The 14,138-nt window shown below is 40.3% G+C and overlaps 2 protein-coding genes across 2 annotated transcripts; both read right to left on the bottom strand.

Annotated features, from left to right (window-relative positions):
• Positions 1-1,671: 1,671 nt before the first annotated feature.
• On the bottom strand, positions 1,672-11,687 carry LOC125589750 (probable disease resistance protein At5g66910). Its single transcript, XM_048762113.1, has 3 exons — positions 10,445-11,687; positions 9,964-10,361; positions 1,672-5,459 (listed from the first exon to the last, which is right to left on the bottom strand). Exons 1-3 carry the CDS (start codon positions 11,169-11,171, stop codon positions 4,584-4,586), a joined length of 2,001 nt encoding a protein of 666 aa, XP_048618070.1. The 5' UTR covers positions 11,172-11,687; the 3' UTR covers positions 1,672-4,583.
• Positions 2,313-2,867, bottom strand: LOC125590616 (probable disease resistance protein At5g66910). Its single transcript, XM_048764245.1, has one exon. It carries the CDS (start codon positions 2,865-2,867, stop codon positions 2,313-2,315), a length of 555 nt encoding a protein of 184 aa, XP_048620202.1.
• Positions 11,688-14,138: the final 2,451 nt, after the last annotated feature.

The following is a 14,138-nucleotide window of genomic DNA, read 5'->3' as shown; positions in this document are numbered from 1 at the left end:
ACACGAATGTGACTTCATTTTGCATGAAGTTTGTGATAATCTTCATACAAAGAAAACTTCATCCCTCAAACCCTCACCGATTCAACTATCTACTACGCAAGACGTTATCTGTTGTCTGTGTTGCCGACAAACCTTCAATGGTTTCGCATACTTGCATGAAGGTTTTATATTGATGTACAATGTGCTTTGATTCTTGAAGGATAATGAAAGATTTCTGGTATACGATATAAATGTTTAATATAATTGATTTGGTTACACATATCGTTAAAGTGCACTTATTTTTCAGGCACATATCCAAAAAAAAAAAATTCCGAGTTAAGCGAGTTAAAGAATGATTGACCTATTAGAAAATATTCGCGATACCGTACTAAAAGTCATGTGATGATCGTAAGGTCAGTGAAATTTAACGCACAAGCGACAAATTGATACCCACGGGCCGAGTGAGCATACATGGGAAACTGCTACAGAACATCGTACGGCTTTGGGCTTTATACTACAAGCACGTCCAATGGATTTTACAAGTTTGTGAAACAAGTAACTATTTAAATATTATCGTTAGGATTACCAAATACCAGCAATATCTAGTTAGCGTTGTATAAATATGAGGCTGTACAACTTTGTAAAGATAATTTTTGATTATTGAATATAAACCTTAGAACTTTTTAGTTCATCTTCCTTGTCTTAGGTATTCTTTGGAATCAACGTTTAGTAAGAATCTTTTTTTGAACAGCTATTCTTCGGAATCAACTGTCATCGAGTTCTCGTCGAGCAGCTAATCAAATAGTTCGAAGCTACGCCAGTTTGGTATTAGAGCAACTACATTCCTGCCGGATTTTTTTTTTCTTTTTCTTTTCTCAAGGAATTTAACAGCTTTCTCATCTCAATGGATCAAAGCAACAGCAAATCACTACAAGATCTGTTTTCTCGAAGTGTTGAAAATCTGTACATATCAGTTTCTCAGAGAGCTTCGCTTCTTTTGCCGTGGGTGTGATGCAGTACTCTTCGCTGCCACTGTAATGTTCTTCTTCAGCTTCCGTGTCTCTCTCGGTCCTTTTCAGTTTGGTCTTCACTGGCTTTAGTGAAGCCCGAATAGAGATTTCGGCGATGTCCCATTTTTTACCGTCGGTGTCTAATCCTCTACAGACTAGTGATTTCTTCGAAGTTTCCATAGTATGCGGAGGAAAAGAGACACGAAGATGAGGGGGAAATTAAATTGGAAGAAGATGTTTTGCTCGATTCGAGGAAGAAGAGGGAGTAAGTGGAAGGAAAGTAAGCGAAAATATTATTTCTTTTAGAGACACGGTTGGAATTTTACAAGTTGATTGCTAATAAGGTGTGTACGTCTATTTTTTTGGCGCTGAATCTTATATCATAGCGGTTCTTTTTCCAGCTGAATCTTATATCGTAACGGCGCTGAATCTTATATCATTGTAAGATCATCTTCATTAATTGAAATAATATTTTAAGTTACCCACTTCAAAAAAAATAATATTGTTCAAAAAAATTGAACGAATTACCAAAAGTTTGTAACGCAAAGTGCAAAAAGAAAACAGAACTAAATGCGTAAAACCTTCTATTGATTTGTGAAACACTTGAACAGTGAGACTTGGACAAAAGATTTTAAAACAGAGAGTAGAAGTGTGAAACATATTATTTTACAAAGATAACACAGACTTAAATAAACATCTTACATAACTGAACGTAACCGTCTGTAAGTTCTGGAGACTGAACAATGAAACATAACTACATTTTTACCAAAAAAAAACATAACCAAACTTAACCAACAAGTCATGTTTATAACAAACATCCCCGTGCACTTTTACATATGCACTTTTTTTTTTTTGATAACTCTGGTATCTGGGCAGCCACATTCCCAACTATCCCCCGTAGGGGGTCCAGCGCCCCAACGGAAGGGATGTTAAATCCGCTGTGGCCGGGGCTCGAAGTCGTGATGGCGGGCACCTCAGCCGAAGTTCCTTTACCACCAGACCACGAGGCCCGGTTTACATATGCACTTATTTATATAACTATATAGGATACTCGACTGGTTGAGTCTTTCAGTGGTTCAGCTTCTGAGTATTTCAGGTTATGTGGCTATTTTTCCATCATGATTCTCAAATTCCTCATTTCTGGCTCCAACCTTTCCCACAACAGTCCAGTTTCTTCATCACATTTTACCACCAAATTCTTTAAATTCCTCACTGAATCGGGTAATTCGCATACCGAACATCTCCTCATCGAGATTTGATCTAGCTTCCGCAACTTCCCAATCTCTAAAGGCAACTTTTTGAATGCTAAGCAATCAGTAATATCTAGAAACCGTAAATCGCTGAGCTCCTCAGTCGATATTCAGGCAACTCACAAAGATTAATGCAAGAACATAACCTCAGCACTTCAAGATTACTCAAGTTACCTATAGCCTTTGGAAGTACGGAGAGCTTGCCACAATTTGTGATGCTAAGTTTCTTCAGTGAAACAACTTCAGAGACCCAATCCGGTAACTGCTCAAGATCATAGCAACAATTTATGTCAATCTCCTGTAAACTTGGTAGAGCTTCAGGGATAGCAATCTCTTCTATGTTGTAGGAAACTTCACTGAAACTGCACATGAACAGAGATAGCTTCTCGAGACTGCCGAGCCGTGATAGGAGAATGTCCACCAAAGTGATTGAAATTTTCTCAAGTCTGATCCGTTTTAGGTTGGGTAACGAGCTGAGGCACGACAGGTTGGTCAACTTTGCTGGACCAATACCGTGATTTATGATAATCACAACCTTCAGTTCCTTCATTGTAGCAATGAAGTTCGGTAATGCATAGCTTGTTGAGGAGAGATTAAGAACTAAAGCCTCAACATTGGGGCAATCCATTGCAACCCAAGTCGATGAGAACAAATCATCTGTAACAAAGAAAAAACTGAGCAACGTTATGGGAAAGTCATATTTTTAGAAGCAGTATATATAAAAGGAATTACTAACTGATTCTATTCGAGTAAGCAGAGAAGTATAATATATACAGTTTAGCTATTGTAATTTATTTATTCACACAATCAATAAAAACTATACAAAATGAATCATGTTTTGTTTGGGTTTAGGTATAGTGTTTAGGTTTATAGTCTAGTTTTTGGGGTTTAGGGTATATAATTTGGGTTTAGGGTCTAGGATTAAGGTTTAGGGTATATGGTTTGGGTTTAGAATTTAGGGTGTAGGGTTTAGAATTTAAGATTTAGGGTTTAGGGTTTACCTGGAAGCGTTAGCGTCGTTAAAATTAGTGTTTTTATTTTTTGTAGCTATTTTTTATTTAATTTAATGTTTTTTAATTAATAATGTATATGTCACTTTGATTGGTTCTAAAGGGTGTGGTGAATTTAAAGGTTCACCCTAGTGGGTGAACCTAAGTTCTGTCCTCAAAATATCTACGTTCAGTTCTCATAAAAGAATTACCCGTCTGACTACCAAAAAAAAAGAATTACCCGTAGAGATAGACAAAAGACGAGCACTTAGACCATGTTTATCCCATAAAACCTTTACTGGGTTTCTTAATTTTTTTTTTTTGATTAAAAAAAAAGTGCACCAATCGCGGATCGCCACGTGTCAGTGGGGCCCGCAAACAGTGCAAAACCCCAACAATAGTCGATCCTTAACCTGGAATTTTTGTTACCGACTTTTGTGTTTTGTGGGACCCCTTCTCCTAAAAAACTCCCTAATCACCCCCGATAAACTTGCCCTTATGGACTGCGTTAGATCTAAACACCAATCTGGAAATTTATCCTCTCTTATCTCCAGGTTGAGCCTTTTTCTTTCATGGTGTTCCTCTGATTTGCTTTGGCAGATAGCCAAGTCCCTCAGAATACTATGTTGAGTGACTAAGAGTCTGTTGTAGAGACTGTCTTCGTCCTCATCATTTCTCTTGTTTTAAAGCAAATAAATAAGTTGCTCTGATGGTAGATGGCAACAAGGTGCGCAAAGAAGCAATATGTTGACATCATACCCGAGAAAAATACGTCTCATAAGCAGATAGTCAGGGTATCCTTAGGGGATAAGAACTCAGGGTATTTTCATGCGATCGCCAAGGGACGTCGAGCTCGAAACAGAATGACAGTTATCGAGGATGCAGCGGGTACAGCGTACTATGAAGAGGAACATATTGCGGGACAGATAAAAGAATATTTTTCGGGCATCTACTCCTCGGACTTCACGACCACCGGCTTAGCATCTACTGTCGAGATAGTAGGATCAGCCATCTCACCCTCTATCGCACCTGATACGAACGAAAGTATTTGTTCCATCCCTACATGAAGGACCCTAAGATCGGCTCACTCGAATGGATCAGATTTGGATATGAACTCCGGATGGAGAACTGAATGGATTGAAGGGTCGCACGAAGGTTGCGGAAAGGCCTTCGATATTCCCGACTCCAAATGGTGCTTGATATGACTCACAAGACCACCAAGTGAAGGATCTCTCGTTGTTGCTTGATATGACTCACAAGACCAACGATTTGAGGAAGTGTTTACTTGGATATGACTCACCAAGAAACTAAGAACAAGTTCTAAACGAAGAACAAAGAGTTTTAACTCAAAAGCTTTAGACAAAATTGATTTCTTCACCACCCAAGTCAAGTCTGGCATGATCCACGTCAAGTCTGGCATGATCCAAGTCAAGTCTGGCATGATCTTTCTCAAGTCTGGCATGATCTTTCTCAAGTCTGGCATGATCCAAGTCAAGTCTGGTACGGTGAAAAACATGAACCTCGGTTGAAATGTTCAGAACGTCCTGAACTCCATGCTGAGCTGGTTCCATGTAATGATCTGTGGACTGCGGCACATCATTCCCTTCCTCCTCAAAAAGATTTGTCCTCAAATCTGAAACATTAAAAGGAAAAGGATTATAAGCAAAAGAACCATAATCAGAACGTTGCTCACCTTGAGTTCGGTCCGGTTTGTGAATGGAAGAAGATCCTTCTTTATGACCACAATTTTGCTCTCCACCTGATCCTTCCTTCGGTTCATGTGCATAGTCATCGAAAATTGGTAAAGGGTCTTCCTTTTCTGGCTCGGTTTCAATTTTCTCCAAAGTCACCAACGATTTCTGTTTTTGGCACTTGTTGGCATAATGATCGATCCTATGGCATTTGAAGCACCTGGTAGAAAGAGCTTTGCTTGTGGTTTTCACAGCCTTGCTTTTATCAGAAGACAACACATTAGTTTTCAAATCAGAATTTGAAGGAGAAGAAGAATTACTTTGTTGTTTTGGTGCAGAAGAAGTGTTGGTGTTTCCCTTCTTTTTGAGTTGTCGGACAACATGAATCGCCTTATGCAACATCTTTTCCAAGCTGGCATAAGTCTGAAGCTCGTTCTGATCAGACACATCACGGTTGCTTCTCTTGGCTTTGGTGAAGGGACAATCACCACTCCTGATCCACTTCTCGTCATTGGACCTGTTTTGTCTCTTTCTTTGTTTCTGCACAAAATCAAATTCATTAGAAGCAAACTGTCTCTTGTCAAAAATCAATTGCTTCTTTTCAACAACAGTTTTAAAAGGAAAGTAGACATCATCTTGTAGTGGTTTTGATTTCTTGAGAAGTCCAAACATCCTGAAACACTTAACAAAGTTAGCAAATAAAAATCCTCACACTCTCAAAGTGTTTAGCTCATGATTTTTAGATGGTCACCCAGAGTTCTTTCACTGGTTCAAAGGATGATAGGCAGTCAAAATTCAACAATCAAAACCCAAAACAAACTTTTGTGAGAAAAAGAAAAGAAAAGGTAAGATGAAGAGATTTTTTTTTAATATGGATCCGCCTTAACTGTCCTAAGGCTGGATTTCTCTTCAGCCAGCAGGGTTTCTCTTCCACCACTCCCCCCGGATTTCTCTTCAGAAGTGATTCAAGCCAATTTTTTTTTTTTTTTTCGAATTTTTTTTTTTTTTTTATAATAGGCGATCACAAGGGAGTAAAGGAACAGCCCGGATCCAAAAATAAATAAGAAAATGATGAAGAGATGAGAAGATGAAAAGAATAATGAAAACAAACCAGCCAAAGTTGCTCTGATACCAACTGAAGAACCCTAAGATCGGCTCACTCGAATGGATCAGATTTGGATATGAACTCCGGATGGAGAACTGAATGGATTGAAGGGTCGCACGAAGGTTGCGGAAAGGCCTTCGATATTCCCGACTCCAAATGGTGCTTGATATGACTCACAAGACCACCAAGTGAAGGATCTCTCGTCGTTGCTTGATATGACTCACAAGACCAACGATTTGAGGAAGTGTTTACTTGGATATGACTCACCAAGAAACTAAGAACAAGTTCTAAACGAAGAACAAAGAGTTTTAACTCAAAAGCTTTAGACAAAATCGATTTCTTCACCACCCAAGTCAAGTCTGGCATGATCCACGTCAAGTCTGGCATGATCCAAGTCAAGTCTGGCATGATCTTTCTCAAGTCTGGCATGATCTTTCTCAAGTCTGGCATGATCCAAGTCAAGTCTAGTACGGTGAAAAACATGAACCTCGGTTGAAATGTTCAGAACGTCCTGAACTCCATGCTGAGCTGGTTCCATGTAATGATCTGTGGACTGCGGCACATCACTACAGCTGCAGAAATAAAAAATGCTCTCTTTCTCATCCATCCAGACAAGGCGCCAGGGCCGGATCTTCTTCCATTCTAATTGGAGCACTATTGGACCAGCTTTGATCTCAGAAGTACAAGCAGTCTTCCGGACAGGAAGCTTACCACCGGTTACCAACATCACGTACGTTCGTCTCATTCCGAAGATAACAGGAGCGAAGCAGGTATCCGACTATCGACCGATTGCGCTGTGCAACGTGTCCTAAAAAGTCATCACGAAGATACTCTCCCTGCGCCTAAAGCCTATACTACAGGACATCATCTCTGAAACGCAGTCAGCCTTTGTGCCCGGAAGAGCCATCTCGGACAACGTTCTCATCACACATGAGATTCTCCACACACTTAAGACGTCGGAAGCAGAAATTCATTGCTCGATGGCCGTCAAGACAGACACGAGTAAGGCCTATGATAGGCTAGAATGGCACTTCATTGAGACAGTCCTGAACCGGTTCGGATTTGCAGTACCGTTCGTCAACCTGATCATGCAATGTGTGCGATCCGTCTCATACTCCTTTCTCGTCAACGACTCGGTACACGGCAGGATTATCCCATCTAGAGGAATCCGACAAGGCGACCCCTTATCACCATACATCTTCATCCTATGTGGAGAAGTACTCTCGGGGCTTTGTCGAAGAGCACAACGGAGTGGGCATATGTCAGGCCTTAGAGTGGCAATGCCGGCGCCTCGACTAAATCATTTGTTATTCGCAGATGACACAATGTTCTTTTTAGACACTGATGAGAGGAGCTTCTCTGCCTTGTTAGACATCTTGCATCAGTATAGAATGTCGTCTGGTCAGCTGATAAATGCGGCCAAGTCCTCTATCTCCTTCTCGGCTAAGACCCCGCAGGCAATTCGACAACGTGTTAACAACACCTTGGGATTGAGCAGAAAGGAGGAGTAGGAAAGTACTTAGGACTACCATAACATTTCGGACGACGCAAGAAAGACCTCTTTACAAACATCGTAGATCGCATCAGACAAAAGGCGGTTAGCTGGGCCTCAAAGCACCTCTCAAGCGCAGGAAAACTTGTCATGCTGAAGGGCGTACTCACACTGATCCCATCCTATGCGATGACCTGTTTTGAGTTACCAGTGAGCTTATGTAACCGGATACAATCTGTGCTCACGAAGTTCTGGTGGGATGCTTCGCCAGACAAGAAGAAAATGTGTTGGGTGGCATGGGAAGTAATCACAACACCAAAAGCGGCAGGGGGGCTCGGCGTACGTGACATTCAAGCTTTTAACACTGCCCTACTAACGAAACAGGCGTGGCGGATTGTATCTAAACCGGACTGCCTACTCTCCAAAATCCTTCGCGCCAAATACTGCAGCAAAGCGTCGTTTCTTCAAGTGGAACCACCGAAAACAGCCTCTCCCGGGTGGCGAGGAATTCTAAAAGGAAGAAACTTGTTACTGACTAATCTGAGTAAAGTCATAGGCGATGGGGAGAGTACGAGAATCTGGAAAGACCTTTGGCTCAGTATGTCGACCCCGATGAGACCTCTAGGACCGGTATGTGAAGAGAACCAGGATCTTGTGGTCGCGGACCTTCTCTGCCGAGGCAGCTTAGAGTGGAATGTAACTAGAATAGAAAGCCTCCTGCCTCAGTATCTGCCTAACATCATGCGCATTAAACCAAGTGTGCTGGGAGCTCCAGATTCCTTTGGTTGGCTAGCATCAAAGTCGGGTACCTACACAGCTAAGTCGGGGTACTATGTTGCAATCACAATGGATCAAACAGAACCGATCCCTAACCAAAGCCTCTACCAAGCTATATGGAAAGCTAAAATATCCCCAAAACTTCAATTATTTCTCTGGAAAATAGCTAAAGGAGCTCTGGCCTTGGGGGAGAATTTAGCAAAGCGAGGACTTCTTTCCAACGTAACATGTAGACACTGTGGGGAATTTGAAACCATTGACCACATCTTCCTACACTGTAGCTTCACCAGGCAGATATGGACAGCACACTGTTGGAAACTGAATTTCAATCCATCAGACTGTGCATCCTTCAGCGAAGCCTTCATGGCCTCGACGAGTCAGATCAACCTCCCACCGTTGGGAGTGACAGGAAACTTATTCCCGTGGCTATGCTGGGGAATTTGGACGGCGCGAAACTACCATATTTTCGAGAGCAGAGCTTCTCTACCTGCGGACATCATCTCGAGATCAATCAAAAACGCAAGGGAATGGACGGAAGCCCAACCGAGCTTGCCTTCACCTCCACTTGGACAGACCCAAATGAATACTATACCAGCAGGAACGACATGTATGATTATTTGCTGTTCTGATGCTGCATGGCAGGCAACGACAAACAGGGCAGGCTGTGGTTGGATATTCACGGATCATCGCGGCGAACGTTTACTACAGGGGACTGCAACCTTTGATCACACAGCCTCTCCAATAATGGCGGAAGCCTTAGCTGTAAGATCAGCCCTCCTCCATGCCCTCGAAGCGGGGTTCTCAAGAATCTGCATAAAATCAGATTGTTAAGCCCTCGTGGCTATTATCACCTCGACACATCACCCGACGAACTCTACGGAATCACTCGGGACATCGAGCATCTATCCCTCTCCTTTGACTGCATCGCTTTTACTTTTATTCCTAGAAACCTTAATGTTATGGATGATTCACTTGCTAAATCAGTCTTGTATTTGGCCACAGCCAACTAAACTTTCTGCTGTTGGACTGCTTCTTTCGCATTTTTAATATTGGTGTTCAAAAGAAAAAAGCAGATAGTCAGAGACTGTCAAATCATTTAAACTAACACTGCTTTTTTCGTGCTCATTTCTCCTGTCAAGTAAATAAACAAGGTTATCAAATGGTGGATACCAAGAAGGCGCAAAGAAACAGTGTTGCCGCAGAAACAACATACCCGAGATTAACAAGCTTAAGAAGATTATGGTAAGCCAGGTCGTTGAGGTACTCGGCGTACACAGTACTACTTTCACTACCTTTACCGTATAATTCCATCCATATGTCAATTATACTGGAAACACGTATCTTTCCTTGTGTAATAAATGAGCCAATGTCCAAGAAACAGTCTTTAAGATGGGGTTTCAAGACATTGAAGCTAGGCTGCAGACATTCTAACACAGTAGGTTGAGGATTATGAAGAATTGTTTCCTCTTCGGACCAGCTTTCCTCTTCGGCCTTTCTTATAAGTTGAACGCCGATTACTTCAATCAAGAGTGGAAATCCAAAGCAACGTTTCAATGTTTGCAACCCCCATCAAGTGCAAAACAAATGAAGACCAAACTTCCCCAAACATGATAACTGAAGCTTTAAAAGGTGAAGGTAAATCTAGAATAAGAGAATTGTTGTTATTATACCTTTTGTAGATAATCTTCATGCTCATATGCAATCCTACCCAGATATTTCCGCTCCATGAGAAGGGACTTGGCATCTTCATCTCCCAACGGTTTCAAATGATAAGTGGGACCAAAACTCGGAAACTCAAACTGAGAAGTCACCAGAACATTGAAATCCTGTATGTTAATCTGAAATTTCTGAAGCAAGGATTCTGCTCCTTGCCACACGTCATCCAGCACCAATAATATAGGACCTTCTTCTTTAAGTTCCTCAAGCAGTTTTCTTAAGCCATCAACCGCTTGAGAATCGTTATCAAATGTTGGTGCTTCGTAACCGTTGTGCTGTAGTAAAGTCTGTACGATGGTCCTGAAGGTAGAAACCCTTGACACATCGCAAAAGAAGATATGCTCGAACTTTTCTGCCAATTGTTGGAAACTACATGAGAAACTAGAAACAGAAATTCAAGAGAGAAAATAATTAAAAAAAAAAAGACTCTAATACCTATGATCTCGTCATCATGGCAAAGCTGAGTAACCAATGTGGTTTTCCCACACCCAGGAGGAGCAGAAACTACGAGACTAACCACATCATCATCATCATCATCATCATCAAGGAGCTTCTTCTTTACCTCCATCAATGGCAAATCCAAGCCAACGACAACCTTATCAAGCTTGGGCACCGAACAAAGATCCATGTAAACAGGCCGAGAAACACTCCAGCCGTCGAGCTTCTTTTTGATGCTTTTGAGATGACTCTCAATGGCTTCCCTCGTATCCTCAGGCAGAATATAAGACAGCCCCGGCGGCACAGGAGACGGCATGGCAGAAAAATAGTGGATTCCCAGTTGATGCATAATCAGCCGTTGGTTCCGAAGCATAATAAGCTGAAGTTGAATCTGACAAAACTTGAGCATCTTCTTGTTGATTTCCTCTATTTTTCTTGTATATTTAACTTTCGAGGGTAGGTTCCACCGCTTGACTTGTGAACACTTCCGAACCAGTACACGAGCTTCATTGATTATATTATCGAGATCCTGTAATTCTTCAGCACGTTGCAACATTTCGATCTCCATGATTATCGGAAGCATTTTCTCCATCGTCGATGCGAGCTCCATATACACAGATTTCAACGACACCACCAACTTAGCCTCTTCAATCACGGCTTTCAGGAGCTCAGAGACCACAGCTCCTGCAACAGAACCTACTCCCACACTAACCACATCGCTCATTTCTTCTCTCTCACAAACCCCTTAGAATCTTATTAGTTATTATTACTCTCAGATTTTTGTCTAGCTACGATGTTAAGAAGGGGATCTCCATCAAGGTGGATGACTTGCCGATACTGATAAACAATAGTGCATATTGGATTGAAAAAAGTGAAATAGAAGAAAAAAAAGATCCATATTGCTGCTACAGTGGGGTTGTGGTAGGAGGAAAGAGAGAATAAAAAAAAGAAAAAGTAACATTTGAAAAAGTAAATTAGACGAGGTGAGAATAAATAAAGGGCAAGGAGAATGATTTATTTGCCAAAAAGACATACATTATTGAACAACTACGGTTGCTTTATTTTTTTTATCTTTGAATTGTATTGTTGCTTTTAGAATCTATACTATTAACAGAAAATAATTCCTTAAAAAATCTATCTTTTAAAGGTTGTTGCACATATTCATTAACTATTTATTATATTTTGGTCTTACATTTATTTTCTCTAACAATCGAAACAACAAATACATGTTATACTTTTTGAAAATATCGTCGGTTTGTTTTCAATATTATATTTTCTGCCATTATCATTTATTTATTCATCTAAAATTTATTAAATGTATTTTTGTTATAGTAATATCACACTACAAGAAAACAGCAAGGATACTGAGGGAAAAAATCGTCGGAATTTCGTCGGAATAACGTTATTCCGACGACATACCGACGAAACAAGTCCTCGGAAATAATTCATCGGAATTTCTTCTTTCCTCGGAAATCCCTCGGAATTTTCCGACGGCATTCCGAGGAAACAAATTTCCGAGAAAATTCCGAGGATCACTAGTTTGTCGGAAATCTCCTCAGAATATACCGAGGGAGAACTTCGTCGGGATATTTCCTCGGAAGTTCATCGATCGATGCGTTTTTGGACATATATCCATCGATCGATCCGTTTATAAAAACACGTTCGGAATATACCGAGTGACATCTTCCTCGGAATATTCCGAGGAAAGGTGTCCCTCGGTATATTCCGAGGAAAGGTGTCCCTCGGTATATTCCGAGGAAGGTGTCCCGCGGTATATTCCGAACGTTTTTTATAAACAGATCGATCGATGGATATATGTCCAAAAACGCATCGATCGATCGAGTAAAAAATATAATTAATTTCCTCGGAATGTAAAAAATATTAATTTTTTTAAAAAAATAAAATTTTTGAAATTTAAATTCGAAAATATAAAATTTAAATTAAAATTGAAATCATATTAATTAATATTCAAAGTTTCACAAATAAAAATAAAACATTCCGAGTTTTTGGAAAAAAAAAAACTACGGGTCTGGCACGTCTGGGAACACCTCGTTCGGGTACATCCTCTGCATCATCTCCATCATTTGCTGGTTCAACCTCCTCTGTGCCTCATAGCCCGCCTGTTGAGCCGCCATCTGGGTCTCCAACAAAGATATGCGATCATTCTTGTCCTTCAACTGAGCCGTAAGTACTTCTGGATCAACAAAGGGCGGTGGTGCAGAAGAAGGAGGAACCGACCGGGTGCGACGACCCAAACCGACCAAACGTCCCTTCTTCTTTGGAACCGACTGAATAGAAAATAGCCAAATTTACAAATTTAAACCAAGAAATAAATGAATTGAACTTTAAAAAAAAAGAACTTACGGATTCAACGATTTCGTTGATTCGAAACCGAGACAAGTTGGTCGAAGCCGTCGAAGCATCATCCTCGGTTTGAAGCTGAGACACTTCGTCTACCACCTGAGCTTGGACCAGGTCGACCACGTCCCTCACAAGACCGTCATCAATCTGGCCGATCTTCTTGTAAAATCAAAAAAATCGAATTTATATACAAAAAAGATTTTGTAAAATCCAAAAAATTGAATTTATATAGAAAAATCGTTTTGTAAAATACAAAAATCGATTTTTGTATATCGATTTTATAAATACAAAAAAATAAAAAAATTATAAAAAAATTCTAAATCAATTCAACAAAACAAATTATTCAACCAAATCACAATTCTAAACCTATTATACAACCAAATCACAATCCTAACCAATCACCCTAACAAATATCTATCAAAATTACACAAAAACCTAACAAATAGAACCTAAGAGAGTGGGATAGGGTCCTTACATGATTTGTGTAAGAGAAAGGGGAGATCGCCGGAGATATCGTCGGATTTCAGGGGGAAATCGCCGGAGAGAAGAGAGGAGTCGCGCAGAGGAAGAAGAGAGAAATGGGGGAAGAAGAAGGGGCTCGTGGTTATAAAACCTAGGGTCTGACTGACATTATCCGTTGGAATTCCGTCGGAATTCTAATTTCAATTTTCGCGAAATATTTGTCCGGTAAAATGAAAATATTCCGAGGAAATACCGAGGAACTAGTGTTTGGGGTTTCAAAACATCAATTTTTTTTGCCGTATTTCATTTCTTATACAATTGTAATGCATACCATTGAGGATTCTTTGTATAGATGAGCATAAACCATGAAATAACAAATTTCAAAACTAATTGAAAGTATTCCCTTTACCGTTCATTAAAAGGTATAAGTGTTTCTCTTATGTTGTGGGATTTCGTTCATACAATCGGAAAAGTGTTAATTATACGGTAAGGAACAAATTTTTAACTTCATAATGAACGTAAGACACTTAATAAGGGTTATATATGTGTTATTCAAACCGCAAAACGTTGTTTTCGGTTTAAAAACCCTATTTCCTCGGATTATTCCGAGGGAATTCCGAGGAAACCCTTTTCTTCCTCAAAATTCCGTCGGAATATTCCGAGGAAATTCAGAGGAACTAGTGTTTGGGGTTTCAATACATCATTTTTTTTAAACGGATCGATCGATGGATATATGTACCAAAACGTATCGATCGATAGAGTATATCAGGCGTTCCTCGGAATTTCCTCGGAATATTCCGAGGCTTTTCCGAGGAAACAGGGTTTGGGGTAACAATGTGATCGATCGAGAACAAAATCTCGTACGTTT

This window comes from Brassica napus, chromosome C7, assembly GCF_020379485.1.
Source record: "Brassica napus cultivar Da-Ae chromosome C7, Da-Ae, whole genome shotgun sequence".
NCBI lineage: Eukaryota > Viridiplantae > Streptophyta > Magnoliopsida > Brassicales > Brassicaceae > Brassica > Brassica napus.
This window is presented reverse-complemented; position numbering and strand designations above follow the sequence as displayed.